Source organism: Leptinotarsa decemlineata, unplaced genomic scaffold (genome assembly GCF_025532065.1).
Source record: "Leptinotarsa decemlineata unplaced genomic scaffold, Ldec_3_MD MMD2_tig00026307_RagTag_RagTag, whole genome shotgun sequence".
In the NCBI taxonomy this organism is placed as follows: Eukaryota; Metazoa; Arthropoda; class Insecta; order Coleoptera; family Chrysomelidae; genus Leptinotarsa; species Leptinotarsa decemlineata.
The window spans coordinates 15,725,192-15,753,159 of NW_027412681.1; the positions used below are offsets into that span (position 1 = coordinate 15,725,192).

Consider the following 27,968-nt stretch of genomic DNA (forward strand, 5'->3'; position numbering starts at 1 on the left):
GTTGGCGAATCTCCACTTCTTGGACACCTAGATGACTCACCATAGCGACATAAAGACGGATGATCGTAAGCCTCATGTCTCAAAGGTAATATTGTTCCTTTTTATCGTTCATTTGGGTCTGAACGAGACGCCATGGTATCACAGGAGTAACATTATCAAAACTATCAGCGCTACTGTGTAACTCACTTCGTCTAGCTATAAAGTACCTACTTTTACTTAATTTCGATTATATTAGTTTAGTGTATCGTACTGAAATTTCAAAACCTTTTCTTAGCTACCTTTGAACAATTGTAGAGGGTAGATAATTCATCAGTTGAATTGGACAACGAGGAAATCATTGTGACAAAATCCGTCATTTATTTATCATTTATTTTTCCTGGTGAATAAATCAAATTCTGTAGGTTGGTCACGGAAGTTAGAACTAACAATCTTTTTTACCTTCTATTATTGGTAAAAAAAATAACCGTCTTTATTTTATATTTGACCGACGCTCTCTTTCTCTTAACTTTCATCAATGAAAGATTCGCAAATTAATTTATTCCTTTCTTCTTTCTTCATACCAACTTCTGTCTTCACTGTTGAAAAGCTGGTAGGGCATTTGAGGAAGTAATAATCATTTAAAATTGTTATGAAACATTCACATCATATATCATGTTACATCATATTCATGTCTATATATATATTTGAAAGCAATAACATTTTGCGAATTCTAATATGGCTTCTAGTCAGACCTGGTTAAAATGTATACACCTTGAGAAATATACCTCATCAAGTATCTACTTATGTGAATAATTTAATATCTTCATTTATTTGGAACATAACCGTTAATTACATCTTTGAGAACCCTGTTATTTAAAAAAAAGTAGTGATTCAGAACATAAGTTTATAGGACAATAAATCACCCCCTGAAATTAAAATCATTATTCAAGATACACCCTGCAAAATATGTACATATGAACAGGGTAAATGACCGTTAAAATCAAGTTTTACTGTAATTCTCATTTTAATTAACCATACACATCCATTACACATCCTATATACACATTATTCAAGTTATGTCCAATTTGTTTCACAGTATCTGTTTACACTTCTTGGAATGATTCTTTAATTGGCGTGTCTCACGAAATCCCCTACCGCACACAGAGCAACAATGTGGCTTCTCACCAGTGTGGATGAGCATATGTCGATTTAAAGAGCTCTTCAACCCAAATGCTTTGTCGCATATTAGACACCTATACTCCCTCTCCATTGTATGTTTCAGTTTGACGTGATCCAACATGTGATGATGCTGAAAGAATGTTTGATCACAAATTGAGCATTGAAACTTTCTTTCTCCCCTATGGTTTCGAATATGCAAGCCCAAAGCACTGCTCTGGGTGAACTTCTTTCCACATATTTGACATGTATATGGCCTGTCACCGTTGTGAATGCGCATGTGAATTTTCAGAAGTTGATATTTGGTGAACTCTTTACCACACTCTGAACACAAAAAGTCTTTTATCGCTTGATGATTCTTCATGTGTCGATTGAAATAGGATAGCATCTTGAAAGACTTTCCGCACACCTCACAATCGTAAGGTGTGTTTTCTGAATGAATTTTCAGATGGAACTCCAAGCTTTCTTTCACTCGGTAAGTTTTTCCGCAGATCTCACAAGTATATACTTCTGCCACGTGGGTATTAAGATGTTTTAAAAGAGCCTTTTCCGAAAGATACCTTCTACGACATTTATCGCAGTCGAATACTTTTTCTCCTGTGTGTTTCCTCATATGCATTTTATAATTGAACGACTGTCTAAAGCTTTTATCACATATCTTGCAGTAATTTTTCTTTTTAACTTCAAATTCATATGAATCCTTTATAGGTATATTTTTAAGAAAGTCTTTGTCCGAAAAACTTTCTTCCTGAATTTCATACTCCATTAGGACTTCTTTTGAGATGTCAGTGTCCGAGTCTGTTCCACGATCTTCTTGGTGGTATTGAACGTGTACTTTCATATGTTCCTCTGGATCCATATTGAAATCTACAAATCAAAAACATGTTTTCATCCTTCAAACCACTAGTATTAAATATATTAATTTCAATTCATTCTATAAATAAAGAAGAAGCAACAGAAAATGCCCTTCTGTGAAAGGTATCAAAATATGATTCGTAATTGTGATTGGTATTTTCAGGAAAAATAGTTCTGAGAGACATATGAGAGAGGTGCATATGATATGGTCCAGTACAGGTGAAAACACCTCACCATTACCGCTCATGTGAACCTACGATTTTGTAGGTACGTGTGGCAGATACCCAACTACTACTGGGCAGAAAGCTGAAGTAAAACCATCAGGCACCTGTGCAACGTCTTCCGTTTGTAAGATTCTTCCCAAGTAACTTTCTACATATAAAAATCTGAAATTAATTTAATTTGGTCGGAACGACCGCCGATAAACCGGTTTCGGAGTAGTAGTTCCTCATCAGTATCAGGAATATCATTTCAGGTGGAGTGAACCGTCTGAGAATCTCGAACAAACAAAATTAGTTCTAACTAGTCATACGCTCTACCTGCAGTTGATTCAGTAGGATGTACCACTGCACCACCTGAAGACAAAATCCGGAAACAACTCCACAAACACATACTCCAGAGTGGGAGTCAGAATGATGAATAAGTAACTTCCGGAAAGATACATATGGCATACTCGATTTCATTTTCAGGTAGGAATAAAAAGCCAAAAAGCCAATATTTCAAAAAGTGTTTTCAATGATCTCGAAAAATGTTACCAAATTTCTTCTTAATGGAAATTATAAGAAATTATTGTTCATAGTCATAAAAGTCAATAAATTTGGTGTAAATCGAAACTTTTATTACGTCCATTAGTAAATTTTTCATAGTTAATTACCATTCATTATAATCAGATATAACCTCAATCGTTTATTAAATTATATTCATTTATTATATTTGATTAAATTTATTTCATTACCATCTATATTTGATTCGTATTTCACTCCGAAATAAATCTGAAATTCATAATTATTTTAAATTTCTTTTATTACTAACTACCTGCTAACCTATTAATTTACTTTTTTTCCAGTTACTTTTAAATTACGGCATGCAAGCCAACGTTTTAATGTTACAATATTGTTATCCTTTACAGTTGCAAGTTTTACTTTTGCTCCAGGGACATTTTCTTCTGTTAAAAACATTCTTTTTTAATTATACTTTACCATATGTTTATATGAGGATGTAGCAGTGTTTGTCCCTACTGAACTACTAGCGCTGCTAGTGAGTGATTTTTCATACTTCAAGTAAAAGGTTTATTAGAGATATCCATGCATAGCAACATAGCCTGTTTAGAAATGTTACTAACTGATGTGAATATAAGATAGATGATGTGGTTTTTGTTGTATCACAATTGAATGATTCCAGAATTGAGACAGTGGGAGGCGAGAGACCAATAAATACACATAAGTGAAAATATCACTAAAAATGTTGATTATATGATTCGAATATAGAGAAATGAAGAAATTGATAAGACATTTATTAATATATTGTTCTCAAAAAATCAATATACAAATGTAAACACGAAAAATTGTTGAAAAAATACTTCGATTTAGAAATATACAAAATCAAGGGCAAATTTGAAAATAGATAAATCTTAAAATAAACGGATGTCAAATACATGTTACATTCACTATTTTTAACATATATAATTTCAGCATGGTTTAGTGGAGGAATTTATAGGTTTGTTCTGGTTCTTCAATCCAGGGACATTCTGAAACATTTGAGGAGAGTAGGGAATTACTTGTTGAATGAGAACTGAATATGACCGATTGTTTCGCCAACTACAGAACAGAGTGATTTAATAAAAGGAATATTTAGACCACTAAAGTAAGGTTATGAGTGAAATTTAAACCACTAGAACAAAACATGTATTTTTCCATGCATTTATTCTGTATAGTCGAGCATATTTTTTATGTTTTTAGAAAGCTAATTATGATTCTCATGAACTGCCCAAAAATAGAATCAATGTTGATCAATAAGGTTGTATAATATTGTCATAATTGGAGAGAATAAAGTTAAGTATAACATTCTGTGGTGAGAAATTTGAAAACGTATACTTAATATACGAAAATATTCAAGAATTCCAATGTATGCATAAACCTTAAATGAGATGTACATTAATAACGAGGACTAAAATATTCAAAGGAATTTTCGAAAAATATATCGTGCAATAGACGAATAAATAATAAAGGTGTTGAATTTGTCATAATCCAAGATTGAACTACCATAAGAACTCAATATTGAAAAATTTTAAGATGAATCATCCGCACTAATATTATCCTAACCCCACTAATATAGTGTATTGCCTCTAAACGCTTGACTGGGTAGACATAATTTATGTGATTAAAAGAGCATGCATAATACGAACAGTTCATATTAATCCACAATAGAATTAGTCCACACTGGAAAGAACGTTTACAAAAGGTTTAGGAAATTTACAAACAATCATAAATATAAAACCATAACAATAAACTTGCGGATTAGATTCAGTCTGAGATAATCCAGAACAGTTCAAACAACTGTGCTTACGCCTGATCATCCAGGACAGTAAAATCAAAAACAAAAATAATCCTTATATGTTAAAGAAATAAGAAAATACAACTAGTAAAAATATTTTTCTGAAATATTTTCAGTGATATTCGTCTGCTATAAAGGATTCCCAATGAACTTCAAAAGGAGTTGGCATTTCTGCTATTTCATAAAATTCACCATAAAGTATATATCACAGTTCAATGAAATGAATTCAAACACTTTTGTCAAATTTTCACTAGTGGAAATTAGACAAAGGTGTTTTCATTCATTTCATTAAATTTATCATAAATTTCCACAAACTAAACAAGTCATCAATTACACAAACATATCTCACACTTTTTTGCTACGTTCAGACATTATAGTTTTGTCCTCCAGCTTCTACTAAAGTTTTTGTGTGGTTTTTCTTGTGTTTTTTCAAATTTCCAGAATTGGGAAAACCTTTGCCGCAATCTGAACACCGGTATGGCGTTTCCCCCGTATGAAGCCTTGTATGAGACTTCAAGTTCGAAAACTGAGCAAAATTTTTGCCACAGTATGAACACTTATACGGCTTCACTCCTTCATGAACCATAACATGTCGCTTCAAATGATTATTCTGCTTGAAAGTTTTATCACACTGATTACACTTATAAAGTCTTTCTCCCGTATGAATAACGAGGTGTGTGTTGTAGGTGCTAGATTGTCGAAACCTTTTCCCACACAATTTACATTCAAAAGGTTTTTCATCGGTGTGAGTTTTAGCGTGAATATCCAGGTAAACTTTCTTAAGAAATTCTTTGCCGCAAATATTACACAAGAAATCTTTCTTGTCGCTGTGGGTTATCATGTGGGTCTGCAGCACGTACTTTGATACAAATATCTTTTCGCAAACTTGACACTTGACGTCCGAGAGGTCCCGAGTCTCGCCGTTTTTTATGTGGTGTTCTTCCATGTGCTGACGATACTCCATTTTGCGGTTGAACGTTGTCTGACACTCTTTACAGCTATAGCAAATTCTGCTTGCTGATTTTACGGTGTGCGTTTTGAGATGGCGCACTTTCCGTTCACGTCGAGCAAATTCTAGAAAGAACAATTGTTTAGTAAAGCTTGTTGAGAAGAATTCCTGAGGTTGCAATGTACAGTTCTTCGATTGAAATGCGCATGCACATTAAGATTCAAATGCAATGTATCAATTCAAAACATATAGGTATGTTATGAAAGATGAAAATATCGTACACCACATAATTAAAAATAAAAGACATCTCATAGATTTGTTCAACGACATCATAAGTAAATGTGCAGAGGAGAAATGTTTACGTGGAATTTCAGAATTTGGATTTTATTTTTGTTATTCCTAAGTATAACAAATCAGCTTAATAAAGACTCCTATAGTGATTGAAAGTAGATCATTGACGTAATTGAGAGTTTATTTTGACTGAGATAGATGAAATAATTGAAGAGGTGAGTGCATGAAGGGGTTATGTACCAAAATGTAAAATTTCCGGCTTTCAGAGGGAATAAAGGAGTTATGTGTTATACTTTTTTCTGCGCTGAGTCCTGCTCTGTAGAACCTGTATTAGCAGAGATCCTAGAGCATGAAAGAGGTATGTTTTTAGAGCATTCGTAGTTTGCAGGGGATGAAGGGGATATGTAACATAAAAAAGCACATACTTCTAGTATGCACAAGTAACAAGTGTTTTCCTAGTGAAAGAAGGTGTTATGTTACAATAAATCGCACATACCTCCTCCATGAATTCATTCAATTATTCTAATATACTTTCCTCTCAGTGAATAAAGGGGTTATGATACACAAACACCACACATACCCCCTTCATGCATTAAAAGGTAAGACAGATGAATATTAAGAAAGAATGTATGTGTCAAAATATTGAACATAACCCCTTTATGCGCTATGAATTGCAATATTGTACTAAAGAGAAATAGGCATGTGTGAATCATACCTCCTTCATGCACCAGTCAGCTGCTGATAACCCAATAAACTAGTAACATGATGCTTGTTTAGTGTTGCTAAAAATTTGTGATTTTCATTGGTAGTTTCATATAAAGTTGGTGTTAATATTGTTATAATGGCTACAAGAGGCCAACGTATGTTAAACCTCGTTTTGTCATCTACTATTAACACTGAAAATGAAATAAATGTTGCAAGTAACAGTAATGAACCAGATCCTAACCTACAAAATCAGAAATCAGTAAGATTGGAAGTAGAAACAAACAATAATATTCAGCAAATAGGTAAGTACAAGTTTTATTCATTACAATATTTCATTGAATAATGATCAAATACTTTACTATGATAGGCTACAGTGAAACGATCCTTTTTCGCAGCTTAGGCCTACCTAGTTTCGTGTTATGCCGCTAAAAATATCTTAAGCCAATTTTTACTATTTTCAAGTGACGATTATAGACAGAAGTTTAGACATAAACGTGTTTTTTTTTCAGAAATAGTGACACCATCCACATCATTGCCTACAAATGAAGGAGATTCACGTATCACGAAAAAATCAGAAAAGAGGTCATTTCCAAAGAGGAAAACGACGAGAAATGTTGACAACTACAGGAAACTACGTAAGACTATTACTTTACTTTCCTTCAATACTAGTATGTGAAATAATAGTGTACAATATAAGTTGAAATGAAATTTGGTTAAAGGGATTAGCGGTCCCTGAAAACAACGTTCAGGTGAGAAAAGTGGGGAAAGCGAATTTTCCAAATGTTATTAAACTTTTAATCGTGATTTTTTTTGTGGTCCTCCATCACGAAAAATGGACTATCTTTTTTGAGTTGATTGAAAACTGTTCAATATTTCAAAGTCTTACAAGAAAAAAAATATCCCATTACAGAAAATGCAAGATCTTCATGTGTTTTGCTACCATAATAAAAACATGTGCACTCTTTTTCGTCTGTTGTAGATAGAGGAGACGATTCTGAAGAAAGCGACACTCTTTTTGGTGATCCTTCCAGCGATGAATATAGCCCGGATGATAACGATCTTGATGAATCAGATTACGAGGACTCTGACAACCAACCGAAAAAACAAAAAATTCAAAAAAAAGTGGTGCGACAATCAGAAAATGAAGTTTGTACCAGACAATGTGACACTGATGCAATTGATGATCAAGTCGATGTAGTCCAAAGTGGAGATGGAGATCTTCTAATGGCTAATGAAAATTTTATAAATTCTGAGGAGCCGCAAATTCACACTGTAAAGCGAAAGAAGAAAATATTTTCTCCGAAACTCAAAGTAACTAAAAAAAGGAAAAGAAATCCTAATGAGTGGAAGAAAATCAAACGAATCTTAAACAGAGAAAGAGGCGAGTCCTACATAAACTCGAAAGGTGACCTCAAACCAGCTAAAAGCGTCTTTGTAGGGAACCTGTGTCCTGACAAATGTCGCTTGAAATGCTCAGAAGTTTTCACCTTGGAAGAAAGGGAACAAATCTTTTCGTCATTTTACAAACTAGACATTAATGCTAAGAACTCTTTACTATTTAGTTCAATGCAAAGAAGCATTCCACAAAGGAAGCGAACTGGTGCAGTCAATCATAAAACTGCGACATTCAAGTATACTGTAACTGTCGGGGGAAAACAAACAACTGTTTGTAAAAGGGCCTTTGTCAAACTATATAATATAGGCACAAAAAAGGTTGAATTAATCCAAGCCTCTATAAAGAGTGGTTTGGGAGCTCCTGCACCTGACAGACGGGGAAAACACAAGACCAGACCAAACAAAACACCAGATAATGTAGCGGCTTACATCATTCAGCATATCTCTAGTTTTCCTGCCGAGGAATCGCACTACTCAAGGAATAAGAATATTCACAAGAAATACCTTCCTCCATTACTTTCAATTCCAATAATGCACAAGCTATACCTCGAAAAGTGTTTAGCGGATAAGGTAGATGAACAGTTTAAAGTTAAAGAGTGCACTTATCGCTTCATTTTTAACAATGAATTTAACTTGTCTTTTGGACACCCTCAGAGCGATACCTGCAGTACGTGCGATTCAGGTGTTGCTAATGAAGAACATGTGGAGACCTATAAGTTGGCTTTCGAATCTCAAAAAGCAGACAGAGAAGAGGCCAGAAATTCATCCAATACTGTGTACATGACATTGGATCTGCAACAAACAATGCCTCTACCTAGACTTAGTACTTCTAAGGCATTCTATCTACGCCAGATGTGGTTTTACAATTTGGGATTGCATATCATAGCTAAGGATATTGATAGAACAATATGTTGCACATGGACTGAAAATCAAGCAGGCAAAGGTAGTAATGAAATTGTTAGTAGTCTTCTTAGAGCAATAGAAGTCGAAACTAATTTCAAAGAAAAGGATCACTTGATACTCTGGACTGATTCCTGCTCAGGGCAGAACAAGAACTTTTTGATGGTGTGTATTAATCAATACCTTGTTGGAAAAGGATATTTCAAGACGATTGATCACAAGTTCCCAGAGGTTGGTCATTCTTACCTAGATTCCGATAGAGATTTCGGGCGAATCGAAAAACGTTTGAGAAAACATCAAAATATTTACACTCCAGATCAGTATCGCGAAGTTATAGTATCTTCTAATAGAAAAAATATGGTGATTGATATGAAGGATCATTTCAGGGACACAGAAGATTTATCAAAAAGAATGAAGATTTTCAACAAGAAAAAAGATCTCTTAAAAGAAAAGGTCTGTTTCAGAGATGGCATCAAATGGTTTCGAACAGAATCTTTTGGATCATATCTCTTCAAAGAAACTTATGACGCCCACACACCCTTCAAAATGGTCATTCTTCACAAACAACCCAGAGATGACGATCCACCATCACTCCCGAATGATTTCGTCATCCCCAGGATCTTCAGAAAATTCAACTCAATGACAAAAGAGAAAATACAAAACTTGAAAGAACAGCTCTGTTTTGTTCCAGATCAACATAAATGGTTCTATGAACAAGTGTTGAATGAACAAGATGGAAACGTAGAATAATAAGTATGTTGAAAAGTGCTATGGTTTAGGAAGAAAGTGACAAGAGACTTGTGTCACTTTACGTTTTGATATTTCCAATGAAATGTGTTCTCTATTATACTTTGTTAAAATATGCATAACAAATACATTTTTCTGAACAGTTATCTAGTACTTATTTTTTCCTAACTACTAATCACATCACCCATAAGATAGCTAAAAATGTACATCTGCGTAAATGTATGAAGGAGGTGAGTGAACATACCTGTCTTTACAAGAATAAAAATAAATGAAAAATAAAATTTCCTTGTGAATAAAGGAGGTATGTACAAATTCTTTTTTATTTATACTTCAATAAGCAAATATTTAAGTTGATCACCATGCCAACATAATTTTATACTATTTAGGAGTACAATAATGTAATTTAGAGCAAAAATGTACATAACACAAAAAAGTTCCAGCCCTTGAACTTTGGGACTATTTATCTCAGAAAGACCTTTTTGTAACATAACCCCTTCATGAACTCACCTCTTCAATTATGTTTGGTTTGATATTTATTAATACCCATGTCTGGAAAAATGTATTTGATCTTATTAATGTAACACGCTACTTCCATTATCTACAAGCAGGCCTACTCTAAGTACTGTTTCTATACCAGTAATAACTTCTGAGCGAGTTTCCTCATAATAGGACACTATGGAATAGTATGTACTGGATATCGACCAAGAAGAACTTATAATTTGATTTATCTGGATATCGACTAAGAAGAACTTATAATTTGATTTATTTCTTTATTTCAATTGGGAGAAGGTTCTTGACCAACATCTGTCTGTTTTTCATTATTCCCATATGTATCGTATCCCTTGCCGCATATTACTACCAGAGAAACATGTTTCAAACCATTTTGCGACTATTCTTTATATTTCACACAACCTATCCTCATTCATGAAGCACTTACGAGAGAAAAATAGATTGTTATTTTTTCGTTTCACTGGACATATCGCCACTATTTCTTCAGAGCATCGTAGAACAGTTTACACTGATAATATACAATTTTCTTGACAGCAGTCTCGACGAAAATAAGAAAAATAACTCAAAACGTATTATTCTTCATCATGACAATGCCAGATTCCACAGAGCACATCAAACGATTGATTATTCAAAGGAAAAAAATATTAAATTGATGACAGATTGCCTTTAAATTACTGATTTATTTAACAATTTTCTTTTGTTTCCTTATGTCAAACAAAAAATGCGCGAACAAAGATTTTCATCACCTTAAGCAACTGTTGAAGCCTGCCACAACCATGTCTCTGAGGCACCAACTTCAGAGTGGAAAAACTGTTTTGAGAATTGGTTTTAACGCATTCAAAATGGTATCAATCTCAATAACAAATAACACAGATCTGCGATGAAAAAATTGTAGGATATTCAACTAGTGATTTTAACAGTATTTTGTGTGCAGATTACGGAAAAAATAGTAAAAAAATTCTATCACTTATAGATAATTCAAAAATTTTATCTGAAATTTTTTGATAAATCGGTTTTTAGGTTCGCTATGGGTTCGATGTTTCTGTATTACGTAGCCTATATAAGCGGTAAATTGAGTCTGAATTATGGAGGGACAGTGATGACAGCTACGGTCCAGGTACCAATGACTCTGAACTTTTCTCTCAATCATCTCTCAATCAGACTTGAACGATTTATTACGAGATCTGGGGCTCCCAAAGGACTCAGCAGAAGTTTTAGGGTCTAGACCTAAAGAAAGACGTATGTTAGCCTCCGGTGTTTCATTTTCATGGTACCGATTTAGAGAAAAGGTCCCTGATTATTTATACACAAGAGGGTGACCTAGTTTTCTATAACAATGTACCCGGCGTCATGGAAATGTTCAATATAACGTATGAACCAGAGAAAGGAGACTTTTCATCGATTCATCAAAAAAAAGTTTGAAAGCTGTTCTCCTTCACAATGGGAACCAATATGCTTCTGTGCCTGTTGGACACTCAGTCCATTTGAAATAATGCTACAAAAATCTTAAATTTGTTCTTAATAAGCTCAGCTACTCTGATCATATGTGGACCATTTGTGGAGACTTGAAACTTATTTCAATGTTAGTAGGTCAACAAAGTGGTTACACTAAGTTTCCATGTTTCCTATGTGAATGGGATAGCCTTGACAGGAAACAACACTATGTCAAACAGGTGTGGCCAATAAAAAAGGGTCTTATTCCTGGAGTTAGAAATGTTGAAAAACGAAGTTTAGTGGATCCTAAAAAAATCTTACTTCCACCACTCCATATCAAATTGGGGCTAATGAAACAGTTTGTGTTGGGCCTGGCATAAGAAAACGTTTAAAAGATGAAAGCTTTGTCACTAAAATGGAAATGAAAACAAAAATTCCTGGAATTCATTCAAACTTGTTATAACAGGCTTTTTCGGAAACAAAAAAGATCCAAACTACAAAACTTTGGTTGCTGAATTGATACAAAACTACAAAATGTTGGCTGCAACATGAGTGTCAAAGTTCATTTCCTTCACTCACATCTGGACTACTTTCCTAAAAATCTAGGAGGTGTAAGTGAGGAACAAGGAGAACGGTTCCATCAAGACATAAAAGAAATGGAACGCAGATACTAAGGTCGGTGGAATTATAGCATGATGGCAGACTACTGTTGGATGTTAAAAAGGAAAAATTCACAAGAACACAGCCGAAAAAGTACCAAAAGATTTGACGGAAAAACAAAACGTTTTTACAAAGACTTATAATCTCTTTGCAAACATGTGTATCACTATTATTCTTAGTTTAGCTATGTAGCATTGTTTTTTTTTTGCTTTTACTTCATGTTAAAATAATAAAAATAAATCCACAATTCCCCGTTTTTTTGTACTTTTTCAATTATTTTATCCTTATTTTGTAGGAAAACCTTACGTAATAGATAAAAACAAATGTCCTTTTTGAAATCAGATCAAAAAACTACATAAAGATCAATTAACGAAATCAAAACAATTTTTTTTAAGTTTTTTGCAGACCTGTGTAATTTGTTAAACAATAAAATAGTTTGTGTAAAAAAAAGTTTACATTTTTTATAAAATATTGAAAGGTGACACTCGTATAAAAACATGTGTACACAGAAAATACTAAATTCAAAACCATGTCTGGAAATAGCTGGTTGGAGCTCTGCATATGCATTTAATGAGATAGAATTTTTAATTCATGTACTACCTGATTACACAAACTTCAAAGCCTTCAATCGATATACAAGTGTCTCCATGCAAAAGGAAGAGAGAAAGAGAGAGAAATACGTTTATAACAAGTTCCTGTTGACAAATTATTTTTTGACTATGTTGAAAACTATATTAAACTAATCATTTAAAACGTATTTATATTGAAGTTTTGAAATGTACAATCTCTTCGTCTAAGGCGAATACCTGGTACGCTGAAATTGATAGAGACAAGTAAATCATGGAGAAAAATGTTTCGTAATAAGTTGAGAATGAATAATACTTGAAAATCATCTTTAGATTTTTTTAAGGGCTTTTTTAAATCAAAATCGTTCAATTTTCGTTTGTATGATATATGTCGTTTCTGCACTTTTTCTAGTCTAGTGAATCAGCATTCGTCAATGTTTGGGAGCGACCATATGACACAAGCATACTCCAGTTTGAAAAGAATGTAAGTATTAAAAAATACTTTATAAGTACCTATTATAAGTAAAGTCATAGCAAGTTCTGAGGTTTAACCCGAGTTTTCTGAAACATTCTGCTTATAATCTTTCAATATGTGTACTGAAATTGAAGTTTGAAGTAAAAACTACACCTAGATCTTCAATTTTATTGACCCTTTTGATAGAAATATTGTCAATATCGTATGTTTACTTGAAGGGGTTTCTTTTCTTAGTAAAGTTTATCATTTCAGACTTGGATACATTGAAATTATTTTGTTCTGTCTGTAGCTCACTGGAGTTTTTTGAACCTTAAATGTTGATTTTTTCTTACAGTAACTTCCTGTAATTCTTTGTTTACATATTTGGGAATTTTATTTTCCCAGTTCAGACTTTCTATTTGGATTTGATGCAATGCAAGTCTATTTCATTTTCATTCATCTCGTTTTCTAAGAACTCCAGAAATTTAACAACACTTTTTTTGTCTCTCTATTGCAGCACAACTTGGGTGAAAATGCACCTCACATCCATTGATCTACATTTTATTTTCAATAACACCTTTTTTACAATAAAAGCACTCGAGATTGACGGAAGGATTTGACCTTCCGCCATGTTGAATATTTCGAATTTTGTGCATACATATTAACGTTTAATTTGAATAATTTTGAAAAATTTGTTTAAAGTACCTACTTTAACATGTCGCTGAAGATCACTGGGAACAATGTGTTCATCATGTGATTAACTAAGAGAAAATTAGGGAAATGGGCCACATTATTTATGAAACCAATAATAATTGAGTTAAACAACTCTTTTTTTTTTAACTACAACAGAACGTTTTACATATTTTATTACATGATTTACTGTTATATTTTATGTATACAGTAGAATCTCACTAATTCCGCACTTCAATAGACCGATACGTCCAATATTCCGACACGTGCGTACGTATTTACCTGTTGTTTTGAAGTGATAATAGTGTGTAGTTAAAAATGTGAAGTAAATTTTATTTATTATGGTTTTTTCTCTATAATCCAGTAATCCGAACATTCAAATAATCCAGTACCTTCTGGTTTTGAATAGTGCCGTATTAATGAAATTCTATTGTATTTTTTCATGTTCAAATATGAAAGCTATATTTTTTAACATTGTATATTTTATATTTCAAAATTTAAAAGCTACTTTTTCATTGATGTTATTCAGAAATATTTGACACAAACCTGTTTAATATTAACTGTAATGATGACACAGTTCACTAGAAAGAGCTGAGATTACTTTAACAAAGTAAGTCAATTATCAGCTTAAATGCTGTTTTGGTGTGATCAGACGCTCAGTGCCGAGAAATAAATAATCTGACAGGGAACTGTGAGGAATTACCGATACTAGAAATACTCATTTCCTACTTGTAGACACAAAAAAGCATTTGCAAATGTTTGAAAGTTCATTTAGAATAGAGATTTAAAAAAAAATCTCACGTTTTTTCATGAAATGCAAATCGTTTCTAATTCATATCTAAAATCGGTTCAGCCTTAACATTTATATATTCTGGTTGATTTAGTACTATTTCATCGTCCTCATCTTTAAAAACCCGAGAACCAATAGCCTCCCCCAGTTCTGTATTTCTCATCTCAAAATCGCATTCATCATCTCCTGATTTCAGTTTTTGCTCTACTACTTTTCCTAAATTGTGAGATTCTTCATGGTAACGCCATTGAGTGATATGGGAGAATCTCTTCTCACAGAAATTGCACCTATATGGTTTATTTCCCGTATGTATACTGACGTGCACTTTATAGGAACTCTTCACCCGGAAAGTCTTCTTGCAAAACTCGCACTCGAATGGTTTCTCTCCAGAATGGACACGCGAATGATTAACAAGATGAAACTTTTTAGAAAAAGCCTTTTCGCAAACCTTACACTGATACTGTTTCTTTTCAATTTTCGAATGTAGATATAAGTGTCGACGAAGGGCACTTTTTGAAGATATTTTTTTATTACAGATATTACACTCGAAAGTTTCCTTACTATTGTGAGATTCCATATGATCATCCAATTTGGACTTGGACGCATAGGAGTTTTCACAGAAATCACAATGGTAGCGTTTGTAGTGTCCAGCCATATGTGCAGCAAGAGTTTTCTTTGAAGACAGTACTTTGTTACACAAGTTGCAAACTTGTTTGGTGACATTATCACCCTTTTCTCTGTGAACGGATTTGTCATGATGGCGCAAAGAGACTTTGTGTCCAAATCTTTTATCGCAGATCTGGCACCGATAAGGTTTTTCGCCTGAGTGTGATTTCAGATGAACGTTCAATGTCGTCTTCAAACGGAAAAACTTTCCACACTGTGAGCATTTGTAAGGTTTTTCGCCAGTGTGTATGAGTTTGTGATTATCTAGATGATATCTTCTTGAAAACGTCTTCTGACAATAATCACATTTCACGGGTTTGGTTTTCAGTTCAGAATTCCATTCATTATTTTTTTTCGTCACTACTTCTTTGATTAATATTTCATCACTTTCACCATGTGTTCTTTCAGCCGCCTCTCTGAAATTGCTAGGCGAGGAAGAGCTTTCGCAAACCTCGCACTCGAGTTTGTTTCTTGATGATAAGGTCGGGATCTCTGTAATGTAAACAGAGAAATACGAGGTGAATTGGAAATTCAATTCAATTTCTTTCAGTGACAGTTTATTAATACAACAACTTCATAACTCCAAAACAGCAAAGTATGTGAGCCATTTTACACTTTTGGAATAACGAAGTAACCACCGCATTATTTTTTTTACTCGAATTTTTCATCATTTGAAATAATTCAACCTATTTAAGGCATAAGGTGTGTTCTGTTCATGTTTAAATGCATGTAAAAATAGAAAACACTAAAAAATCAGTGCGCCCATAAAATAAACCAATTTTTGGGCAAATCAGGTTTGCACATTAATCAAAAAAACTGTAAGTTATAGAGATAAAATAGTAAATATTGTTGGCGGGGTTTATCCCTAGAATTCGAACTCCAATTATTCTGAACAAGAAAAACTCCAGTGTTTGCTGTCTGTATGTTGCCAGATCTTAAACGTCTACACAAAATATAAAAAGTTATAATATTCTGAACAATTGTTACAAAACCTGCTAAGACTTGAAATTCTGTAACAGACCGAAAAAATGTTATACAAGTTGTCTTCAAGTGAGTCTTTCAATGTTTCTATTACATCAATTAGGCTAGCTCAGGATTTCAAAACAATGAAGGAAATCATCTAATTGCAAATTCTTATTTATGACACAATGAGTATTCCGATACAGAATACCCACCTCTTCTTTTTAATATTTAATTTGTTGACTATTGTTCACTTCTGGGAAATTCATAACTTCACACACTGTACCATTCGTGATATATATTTTGGTTAAGTGAGATTTGTTTGTTTCAGTTGCCATTTGTTGTAAACTTAAAGAATTTTTCATTACTATAAAAGTACTGGGTGGGTGGTTATATTCAAAGTTGAAAGGATCTTTTCAGAAGTCATATCCTCTGCAGCAGATTCTTCATGATCAGAAAGAAGGCATATATATAGAAGTGTTCCTTGAATCTGGAGTCTGATTTATGTACTTCACAATGAAATTTTTTTTCATTCTCATTTAAGAATGCTTTAAGGTCATCTTCCTTAGCTTCTTCTTGATATACATACAAAATTTTAGTAAGCATCAACTGATTTATTTCATCAGTTTGGACATCCATTGTCTAATATAATATAAATTGATATGAAATCCCTGAAAGAATCTTTGAAAAATTGAAAAAGATTAACCGAAAAATAACAATTTTATTAAACAAAAAATTAAAATTCAAAGAAATAACATGCAAGCAACAACCAAAAAACTAAAAAATTGAAATATTAATACAAGGTGAAAATTAAAAATATTATTAACAAGATATGAAAATTGAAAATTAAAAGATTCCAAACCTAGTTACGTCACGAAGTTTCGATTGTTAGTATCCACAATCGTCTTCGGGTGATAACTGGACTTATTCCTGCGAGATCTGACTATTCATAGGTCATTCGAGTGCTTTCACCTATCCCCTCTTCCCTCTCTCGGCTTCATTGGTTTAGCGGGAGATGACCGTTTGGCGGGAGTTGGTCGAGTTCCGCTTAATTAGAGGTTTCCATATGTTACGTATCTCTACGCTAGCTTGGCTAAATGTGTTGTTGAACAACATACACGCGGCTTCTTTGAATTTTCTCCTGAACCAGTGTTCCTCCTTGTGGATGAGTTCAGCTTGAGCCCACTTGATGTTATGTTGATGAGTCCAAACATGCTCTGCTATTCCGGATTTGCTGGTTTCCCCTCGCTGTGTACGTTTTTTGTGCTCAGCAATTCGAACTCTCAATTGCCTCTTAGTTTCACCGATGTATGATTCTCCGCACTCGCAGGGTATCCGGTAAATGGAATTCTTGGAATCGCTGTCCGCGTTTGGTGGCCGCGTTTAATTTTCAGCTTGTATTAATATTTCAATTTTTAATTTTTTTGGTTGTTGCTTGTATGTTATTTCTTTGTAATTTCAGTTTTTTGTTTAATAAAATTGTTATTTTTCGGTTAATATTTTTTATTTTTTACAGATTTTTTCAGGGATTTCAAATCAATTTATATTATATTAGACAATGGAAGTCCGAACTGATGAAATACACCAGGAAACATTGTCTACCACCTTCAAACAAATCAACTGATTTGCCTTTAATCTAATTATTTCCTTCGTACAAGTCAAAACTAGCAATTGTTACAATTTTCATTTAGGAATATTTTTAAACCTCTATATGATCTAACTTCCGAATCAGTTTCCAAATTCATAATTTCATTGTATTTTAGATACGATGCAAAATAGAGTCAATCAGTTATCATCCAGAATACAACGACGAAAATTTAAAATCCAGAGAATTTACAGTTATCAAGATTTGTAACTTTAAAACTGCACGTTTGTTGAAAGTTATTTCACTAGTGTGATTGTCGGTACAGTGTCTGAACTACACCTCAACTGTCATAGAACAAAGCACTCAATGTTTTTAGTTCAAAGAAAGTTTTTATGGCACACACAAGTAATTTATCACAGGTGGACTTATTCATGATTTTGGAATAGTTCAATATTCAAGTTGTTTAAAAACTCATACGGTTATTGAAGATTTTTAGATTGTCTGCAAGTAATTCATAAATAATGGTTCCAGATTGGTGGACAAGTGGTACTCCACTTGAGACTATAAACAAATATAGTTTAAAAAACTAAAAAACACGCTTCTAAGGAAAATTGAACTGAAAAGTTGAAAATATTTCTTTAAATAAACTTAAAACAATAACGAACGAAAAATACTAGTATTATTGTGAAAAAAGCGACGGGCGCTTGATATAAAAAAAATATGGCACAAAGCGCACACGCTTTTTTCACAATAATACTAGTATTTTTCGTCCGTTATTGTTTTAAGCTTATTAAAAAAAATATTTTCAACTTTTTAATTCGATGTCCTTCAAAAGCGTGTTTTTTAGTTTTTTAAACTATATTTATTTTTCATTTTTTCAAAGAAGAAATACATGTAAAGTGAGTTCGAATCATATCAAGGAGGTTACGTACAGCGCCATCTGCCCACGAACAGATCAAGCAATAATGTCGATAATTCTGTCAAATACAGCATTCAAACGGGAATAAATATGAAATGAAAAGGAGAGTTACAAACAAACAAACTACTTATGTTTTTTACCACTTTCATTTGGAACTATTAATATAATATAGTTTCGTCGACATTTTCAAACTAATTCAATAAAATCCTCAGTTTTATTGTATTAGTTTGAAAATGTCCATATAGAATAAAACTGCAGTAACGAAAGTTATAAATAAAAGTGGTGAAAAACATAGAAAGTTTCATTTCTCATTTTTCATGATGATCTCCTACCACGTGGTAACGGCTACATCAATCAATTTATAATTTATTTTTCACTGCCTCATAAGTTAAGTGAACCCTGTTAGATTTACTATGTTGGAGCGTTTGTTCGTGAAGCCACTTGGTTTTCATTTATATTTCTTACAGAAGGACACATAGATCCGCAGAATTTACAGTAGATTTCCGGAGATCTGGAAAGCATCGTCTATTCGATAATAACTTAAAAATTAAATAACTTAATTAAATTACTCACCAAAAAGTAGTTTTTTCGTGTTGATGATGATACTATTTTAAAAACCATCAGACATATTAGATAAGTATTTAAAAAATAAAAATAAAAAACATTGTTGTTCCGTGTTAGGAATCACACGTTAAAAGGTAAGACCTGGTTAATCCTTAGCTCACACAAGTTTCGACTTCTGAGGGTTGTCGTTCGTAGTGGTGCGACAGCTGGTTAACGGAAAAACAGATTTTAAACAGAAAACAGAACAGACAGATTGCATATTGTTACAGAGCCCTGAAGAAGAATTTAATTAAATTCGAAACGTCGGCAAGAATACAATTGTTTTTTTAAGAAAAAATTTATCCTGTTACCCGACCAACCCCTTTTTCAGAAAAATGATTGGATAACTGAACTAGTTAACTATCTAAATATCATTTGTAATGGCTGGCAAATGTGTATACACAATTCTTCATGATAAAGCTTGGCATTCAATCATCACCACAAAAAATATTTTAGCTTTTAACCTCTTCAAACAGTGAAATCTTTCTTTATCGGAGAATGATTAATGCAACAGAATTATTCTTGACCTCAGTAGCTTCATTACCGATGAAGCTATGGTGTTAGCTTAGCGTGTCCAGAACTTTAAAAAAAAATGTGAAAATTGTTTAATTGTGATCATGGATGATGTTATTAAGTTTCATCAACAGGTCGTTCCATTCATAATTTAAAATCGAAATATTTGGTTTTATAGTTTTCCGCTAATCCTACAGCTGGCATTTTCGTGAAGGGACTATAATACTTCCTGCATCTACCTTTTTACAGAATAACCATATTTATTCAAACATTTGTTAAACAAGTTTTTGAATTCCGAAGTCAAAGAAACCTGCTTCTCATGAAGAAGTCTATTCCATGCAGTTTTCAATTATTTGTTGGTGTTGAAACAATGACTAGCAAAAAACTAAAAACAAAACAATTGAATGTTGTGATCTGCATCTTGAACCAAAGTGTATTTTGCCAGAAAGGTGTACCTAATTTCAGGATTATTCATATCAAAGAATTCTAAACTGTTCAAACTTTCAGTTAGTAGATCCTCATTCAAAGTAGTGACATCTTCAAACACAACTGTATAGATTCGAATCATATCTACACAGTTGTGTTTGAAGATGTCACTATTTTGCAACTTCACTTGCAGTAATAGTATATTACGCACCTAGAGAGAAATGTACGGCATTCTCGCCCGCGAAAGGCTGCTGTACTTTTCACCCGTGGCGCGGATACGATTTTTTTCCACTGCGGGATGAAAAGTCCGATCCTTACGTTGATTTAGCGTTTTTCAATCACACATTAAAAATTTCACTGTCGTCACGTATTTTTGTCATTGACAGTTTGATAAATAATTCGTCGCTAGGTTACTGAGAGGAAAAGTTAATGCCACATTTTGGCATAATACACTGTATTATGCCAAAATGTGGCATGAATCATACCACATGCATGAATCATGCCACATGCATGAATCATGCCACATTTTCGCATAATAATGCGTGATGCATGAATAATGCCACCTTTTGGCATAATGCCAAAATGTGGCATGAATATTCAGTGCTTGGACGCACAATTCAAACTGTATCTCAATAATGAATCCAAATGCGTTCGTCTGTGCGTTCCATTAAGCGCTCACAATGATCAAAATGCTCCTATGTAACAGTTCCACATAATGACTGCGGTCGTTGTGGTAGCCTAGAAAACGTCACTCATGACGTCATTAGTTTTGCTCACGGCAAGCTCCCAACGACCCATCTGAAAAGGTGGGTCGAAGTGAACTTTAATATTTCGGCGCAATTTTTGAAATATGACATAAATGTTATCTGCCATTCATAATTAATTTCTAATTTCTTAACTTATTCCATTATTCAATCTCATGAGTAATTAATGGAATAATTACTTACACGTAATGAAGTAAATTTAAGACTAGCATAAATTTAGAGTATAATCTAAGTGTGCAATTAGATATGACATTTTCAAAATTTACAGTGTAATATGTGATAGAAAAGCATGCACCTGAAATGACTTTTGAATTCTTCATCTGAATAACTATGAAATAAATACATTCTCATAATCAATAATACGTGGCCTAAGTTTTCGGTTTTCACGATTATGATTTTGTAAAGTTGCATTCCACTCTCCATCTGAACTAGATGAACTAGTTTCTGGAGTACTATGCGACGCATTTACTATCTCCAGTTGCCATATAAGACATTTTGATCACATTCGAACTCAATTTGTTTAATATTTCATACTTATTTTTTAATATAAAAAAGTTAGCTTGTAATTATTGAAACTTATTGTTAAGGTTTACATGAACGCCCAAGACATTCCATAATCCAGTCCACTTGAGTTTACGGCAGTAACGCTCGCAAACAAGTGGAACGGAAAAAACTGCGGTCGTGAGCGTGATCGTTGAGTTAAAAGTGGTTTCCTGTGTCTCTTATTGCCAAAAATTAAAGATACATATTTTATCATGGATTCAAATACCAAACCAATAAATTGGTTAAGGCATTCACCGCAGAGATTTTCAGTGTTACTATCTTCATTCGGGTGAATCATCAAGATGAATAAGCCTATGAAGAAGCCAGCCACTCGTGCTGGCGAAACGTTAAAATGCAGTTCCAAACTACCACGGCCTTCAAACCCGAATGACGATAGTAACACACCAAAACAATACATAATATCTGGTTTTGCAGCTGATGTTTTTCCTTGGATGCATTTTGTCGCATCAATGCTACCTCCTCCTTTCTTTTTATTTTTTGTTTCATTAAAGACTCTAATATGGCTCCCAGATATTTAACATCACTTCATTATTGTATTTCGTCACCTCATTTTACTAGGTTCTAATCCAGCTATATTGGTCATCTCAGTGAATGCTCTTATAGTCCTCGGTCCACCGTTTCATAACGTTCAGGCTCTACTGAATACAATATAAGAGCATTTACTTTCACGGCCTGTGTCACAATTGAGAAGAAACTCTGGGCTGGGAAACCGTGGTTGAATTTAACCTAGAGTACCAAACATTTCGTCTGCTACTGCAGCAGACGTTTCAGTGATATGTGCACTGACTGTGAAGACGAATGTTGACAGTCAGTCGTTACTGAGAGTTCAAGATGTAACCTTCATCTTCGCAGTCAACTGGTATGAGGGTTGCCTTTTATGTTTCGGGATTTGGCAACCCTAGTATTGCAATCTGGCAACTGACAGCTTTATCGTAAAATTGGACATTTTTGAGCTTACACGTACTCAGAACGTTTTGACATACGCGCGCTATTTGTGTTGTTTACAGTAACTTAAAAGATTCATCTCAGCCCAAAAATGGAATTAAATCGTCAACATTTTCGTGCGATTATTTTTTACAATTTTCGACGTGGATTAACTGAGCAACAGTGCATGGATGAACTTAATTTAATTTTTGGCGATGAAGCTCCATCAAGGACCAGTGTTTATCGATGGTATGGTGAATTCAATCATGGTCGTATTTCACTCCAAAACGAATTTCGTGAAGGTCGTCCAAAATCAGTTGTGAGATTGAGACAACTTTAGGTATTAGTGGGACCAGCATACATTCAATATTGCATAAACATTTGACTGTCAAAAAAATTTGTTCGCGTTGGATCCTACACAATTTGTCAATCGCTCAAAAAAAGACTTGTGTCGATTGGTTGAAGAAAATGCTCAAAAAATACGATCGCGGTGCTGCAAAACACGTCTATGACATCGTGACAGGTGATAAATCGTGGATTTACGCGTATGAGCCCGAAAGTAAACAGCAGTCGACTGTGTGGGTGTTTCAAAATGAACCAAATCCAGCAAAAGTTGTTCGTGCAACAAGCACTTCCAAGCAAATGGTCGCCTGTTTTTTCGGAAAAACTGGACATGTCGCAACCGTACCACTAGAACAACGCAGAACAGTCAATTCTGAGTGGTACACAACCATTTGTTTGCCTCACACAGATCACTCTTCACCACGACAATGCGAGCTCTCACACATCGGCTCAACTGCATTTTTGAGCACCCAAAACATCGATATGATGAGACCTCCGCCGTATAGTCATGACTTGGCACCAAATGACTTCCTTTTATTCCCGCACGTAAAAAACAAACTGAGAGGTCAACGTTTTTGGACACCTGAAGAAAAGGTTGCTGCATTCAGAATGCATGTTTTGGAGATACCTCAATCAGAGTGGCAAAAGTGCTTCAACAATTGGTTCAAACACATGAAAAAGTGTATAGATCTTCATGGGGAATATTTTGAAAAGCAATAAAGTGATTTTCGATTATTAATTTGTTTTTGTTCTCTAATCCCAAAATATAAAAGGCAACCCTAGTACTTCAAGTTCCATTTGACTATAGCCTACTAGTCCAGATTTTGTTCTCTTCAATCCAGCTGAATACGTTTCCTCAATTTATTATTGTATATTCCTAGAACTAGAATAACAAAATCTTTCTCATAACCCAGAGCTTTGTCTATTATGATCCAGAAGATGTAGTAGATGTCTGTTTTGAAAACTTGTTTCAGTGAATGCAAGCTTCTTGCTACCTGTCACTACTGCTTAACCCATAATGATCACTTGATAAGTAGAATATGGAACCTCAGGTGGAAAAGAATCTATTGAAAACACTGGTGTAGGAAAAGTGTTTTCAACATATCTATAATGGTCATGATGTATCCCTAAATGTTTTTTTTTAATTTTAGGCAGAATGACATGAGTCTAATTAGTTTAAAAGTTTTCACAGAGCCTTTACCAAGAGAAAAGTGTTACCTCAGTTCTAGTTTAAAATCTGTTTTATGAAACATGTGTATGAAACAAATATTTTCATTGAAACCTGGCATATAAAAATTCAAATTTCAAACATAATTATTTCAAAACTCACCTTTCTGGCAGATTTCGCATTTAAAAGGCTTCATATTCTTGTGCACCGAATTAGTATGCCTGGCTAGGTTTTGGGAAAACTTGAACTTCTTTCCACAAAGTTTGCACTCAAACTTTTCTTCATCTGAATGTGTTGCCATATGTACCCTCAACTTATATTTACTATGAAACATTTTTTTACAATGAAAGCAATATAACTTTTTTGAGTCCGAATTAGAATTCGCTTCTTTATTATCAGATGACATGTTTGAATCAAAACTGTCTTCCTTTTCACATATCAGAGAGGTATTATTTCCTTCTGATTCTTCAGTCTGGTTTTCTATTTTAACATTACCAAAGGCAGGATCATCATCAAAAACATCATTATCAACTGATTCTTGGCATTCTTCTTCATAAAGTTTATTTTCATCTTTAATTATTCTACGTAACCCAGCATCATTTAATTTTGATTTGTCTATAAACTGAGAAATATCTCGAAGTTCACAGATACAATTTAGACATACTTTATTTGGGAGGTTCTCTTCAAATTCAACCTGAAAAAATAAAAAATAACCAAGTTATCAAATTGCATGGGAAAATTATAATAATGAAAATAATATCAGTTGTGAGATTGGTTCGGAATGCAGACTAGTTTGGAAATCAGTTTGAATATCAAATCCAAGAGAAAGCAAAAAATGAGTGAAACAGTGAGATAACTTTAAAGTCTATTGAAATTAAATGATAATTTGTATTTTGGAGTATTGAATACAGCTGATGAATCATAAAGTTTACTACTAATTATTTATTATTAAAAACCTCTTATAGACCTGACATTAACTTTGACCCTAAAATAAAATGAAAGATAAAACCTGAAACCCAATGAAAATATTAAGGCAACACTCAATTTTTTTGTTGCATTTAAAAATTATGATCATGATTGAGGTTTTCTCAAGATTTGGGTACATTGTTATTATTGTTATTGATTAGTAAAAGATTTCATTTGCTAAAAAATATGATGTTGTTTGAAAGATTAAATTTTTACTGGTTCATAACAATAGAGGCATTTCACTGGACATTTTTGTGAATGTTGTTGTTAATTATTTAGAAAAAGCATTTCTCATCAAGAGGCTTGGTTCCATGCTTCAATATAATAATTTTCCCTTCCTTCTTGGGGTCTAATTTTGTATCAATTCAAAGTCATGCTTCTCGCCAAGTAGCTATATAGGAAAGTATTATCAGTGTCAAGGACAGGGTTTCATTATCAATGAATATTTCAAAGTCTTTCTGGATTTTTTGCCTATAGATTAAGGCAGTTTTCCGATGACAGAGAAAGTTGAAATATATTCAACTTCATCCAATAAATTTACTTAAGAAACTCAAACATACATAAGATTTTACTATTTTATGACTAGAATGTATGAGTATTTCTATATTCTCTTAATATTTATTGTTTTATATTGAAATTGGTAAGCACATGTGTATTCAATTTGTTTTTGTTCTGAGTTTGTTTTATTGACGAAATAGAAATGAATTCAAACTTGTAGGTTAGACATTAAGACATTTGTTAAAAAATGAATGAATTTTGCATAAAAATGATATACAGTGTGACTTATGGGATGAAATGTTAACAAAGGCATATGGTGAGTCTGCTATGATTAAAACAAGAGTATACTAGTTGTAGGTATAAGCTTTTCCAGACGCACACCAACAACCAATGAAAATGTGGAAAAGGTGAAAGAAATGGTTATGAACGATCACCGAATCACACTCGGATAAGTTGGAATATTGATTGGCTCATGCCATGAAATTTTTCGAATGCTCTTAATGCACCTGCTCAAACTTCATTGATTAATGATGAGTTTTTGGCTAAAAACAATACTTTAACGTTATTCAGCCTCTATATCCATCATATACGGCTCCATGGGTCTTTATCCTACTTCCAGAAATGAAGAGAACCTCAAAGTGGTTATCGTTTTTCAAGCATTATAAACACATTGCTGAAAGAGCTAAAAGCTATCCCAAAGATCGAGTTTGAGAAGTGTTGCGAGGATTGGAAGAAATAGTCCTAATGAGGACATTTTGAAGGCAACAACAATAATGTAGACACATAAATAAATATTTTTTTGAAAAAACAAAAATTCCTGTTAATTTATGAGAATACCTCGTAGTATTGTTTCATATTAATTTTGTTTTTTTTTTTTCGCCCTTATTGGGCTTTCAAGGCCTACAAGTTAAGAAATCCACAAAGAAATAAACCTCACCACATAGGCTCATAAGATATTGGTGGTATATGCCCCCAATAGCAACACTTCACATCCAGCTAATTTACTTTATTTATTTAGAGTAACCCCCAGTTGAAAAACTTCATACATCAACATTGAATGTTTGCATTTCAAATTCTCAAGAATACGTATACCTTACATCACAAAAGTACTTCAAGTGGTGTCGTAATTTGGTGCTTAATTCAATAAAAAAAATGGAGGATGAAATTGAAGGAAGAAAGATTTAGATTAATCAAATATTTCTATTTAGCTGCACCTATACTATTACTACCTATTTGAAAGTTGCCAAACAAAAGCACATTTCAGAACATTAAAACTCAAGTGGTTTTCAAATGGTTTCATTTGAGAAAAAATAAAAAAGAATTCTTATGACATCTGCATTTTCATATTTTCTCTGAATACATTGCATCAATAAAACAAACGTCAAAATAATGCAGTCTCAGAAGGTAATCCAGCCATCACAAAAGGAGTTTTCTCAAAGCTTTCCATTTAAAAAAAAAAACTCAAATATCTGAAAGCTCAAATGACAAATTTTTACAAACAATTAGTTAGGGACATCTTTTATAAAGCTAGAGGTGTATTTATGATTGATCACGTGTAAATGATTCGCAGATGGATAATGTTAGAACCTCAGTTGTTACAAATGATATATGCTCATGTCATAAATTCTTATGGAAAACTTTCATTTCACAACTTAAAACTGGTGCACGAGTCCACCTATATATTTTATTGATTAATTTTCACAAAGTTTTAAAAGTTCCATAATCATATTCTAGAAAGCATAAAGCCCAATAAGTCTGAACAATATATAGATATAATATCGCAGGTGAATGTTGACAATATAAAATTATTTTTTATTCATTCTACCTACTGTCAGTGTCATTTAGACAAATGTGTTTTCAAAGCTTTACCTGGATATTAGTTAAAGTAGAAAAAAGTGCTGACAGTTCGTCTTCAAAAGGTTTCAACTCTCCTTTAGATAAACAAATTCTACAAATGAATGGAAATTCTGCCGGAGATACGTTCACATAAACCTCCAAATTATCCATATTAAGGTGGGTATAATATATCCTCTTGGAGTTGGAAGTATTGAATGTTATACACTTCAAAGATGACAAAATCCAGATCAACCAATACTAAAAAATTATAATAAACTTCACTTCTTTCAAATTTTCCTTGCCTTGATTAGTAAACAAAATTATGTAGTACACAAGTACGCTGTAATATGCAGAGTTCTTACAAATTATACCTTTGTATATAGTTGTGGTATATAGAGTCTATATACAATGATTATACCCATTGGAAGGTTACGAAATGTCAAAAATCTTGGCCGCCATGTTTGTGATGTCACTGAAGAAAAAAAGCGCTAAATTTGAACTTTTAAGGTATACAAATAATCCATTCACTTCCTATTTGATACATTTATAATCATATGGATGTTTGAAATAAAGCCGAGAA

The 27,968-nt window shown here is 33.3% G+C and overlaps 2 protein-coding genes and 1 long non-coding RNA gene across 5 annotated transcripts; 2 read left to right on the forward strand and 1 right to left on the reverse strand.

The window, feature by feature from the left end:
* Positions 1-984: 984 nt before the first annotated feature.
* LOC111512128 (uncharacterized) lies at positions 985-27,797 on the reverse strand. Of its 3 annotated transcripts, XM_074181170.1 has the most exons (5): positions 27,422-27,790; positions 24,251-24,782; positions 15,216-15,812; positions 1,909-2,022; positions 985-1,869 (listed from the first exon to the last, which is right to left on the reverse strand). In XM_074181170.1, exons 1-5 carry the CDS (start codon positions 27,557-27,559, stop codon positions 1,070-1,072), a joined length of 2,181 nt encoding a protein of 726 aa, XP_074037271.1. In that variant the 5' UTR covers positions 27,560-27,790; the 3' UTR covers positions 985-1,069. The 3 variants fall into 3 exon arrangements, with proteins under 3 accessions (XP_074037271.1, XP_074037270.1, XP_074037272.1); XM_074181169.1 differs by having other exon boundaries at positions 985-2,022; XM_074181171.1 differs by lacking the exons at positions 985-1,869; positions 1,909-2,022; positions 15,216-15,812 and adding an exon at positions 4,637-5,637 and having other exon boundaries at positions 27,422-27,797.
* On the forward strand, positions 2,021-13,219 carry LOC141485123 (uncharacterized). The gene is made up of 3 exons (XR_012467019.1): positions 2,021-2,358; positions 2,486-2,699; positions 13,138-13,219. It is a non-coding gene; the product is annotated as an uncharacterized lncRNA (long non-coding RNA).
* Positions 6,009-9,692, forward strand: LOC141485122 (uncharacterized). The gene is made up of 3 exons (XM_074181168.1): positions 6,009-6,810; positions 7,018-7,143; positions 7,488-9,692. The coding sequence occupies exons 1-3, from the start codon at positions 6,645-6,647 to the stop codon at positions 9,551-9,553; spliced, it is 2,358 nt and encodes a 785-aa protein (XP_074037269.1). The 5' UTR covers positions 6,009-6,644; the 3' UTR covers positions 9,554-9,692.
* Positions 27,798-27,968: the final 171 nt, after the last annotated feature.

What these genes read in the sequence shown, in the direction of transcription:
- LOC141485122 (XM_074181168.1), top strand. Translation starts at nt 6,645, where the DNA reads ATGGCTACAAGAGGCCAACGTATGTTAAACCTCGTTTTGTCATCTACT. An exon ending in CAATAATATTCAGCAAATAG is followed by an intron (nt 6,811 to 7,017) that starts GTAAGTACAAGT and finishes TTTTTTTTTCAG; the next exon opens with AAATAGTGACACCATCCACA. An exon ending in TGACAACTACAGGAAACTAC is followed by an intron (nt 7,144 to 7,487) that starts GTAAGACTATTA and finishes CGTCTGTTGTAG; the next exon opens with ATAGAGGAGACGATTCTGAA.
- LOC111512128 (XM_074181169.1), bottom strand. Translation starts at nt 27,559, where the DNA reads ATGGATAATTTGGAGGTTTATGTGAACGTATCTCCGGCAGAATTTCCA. An exon ending in ATGCGAAATCTGCCAGAAAG is followed by an intron (nt 15,813 to 24,250) that starts GTGAGTTTTGAA and finishes TTTACATTACAG; the next exon opens with AGATCCCGACCTTATCATCA. An exon ending in TCATATGGAATCTCACAATA is followed by an intron (nt 2,023 to 15,215) that starts GTAAGGAAACTT and finishes TTTGATTTGTAG; the next exon opens with ATTTCAATATGGATCCAGAG.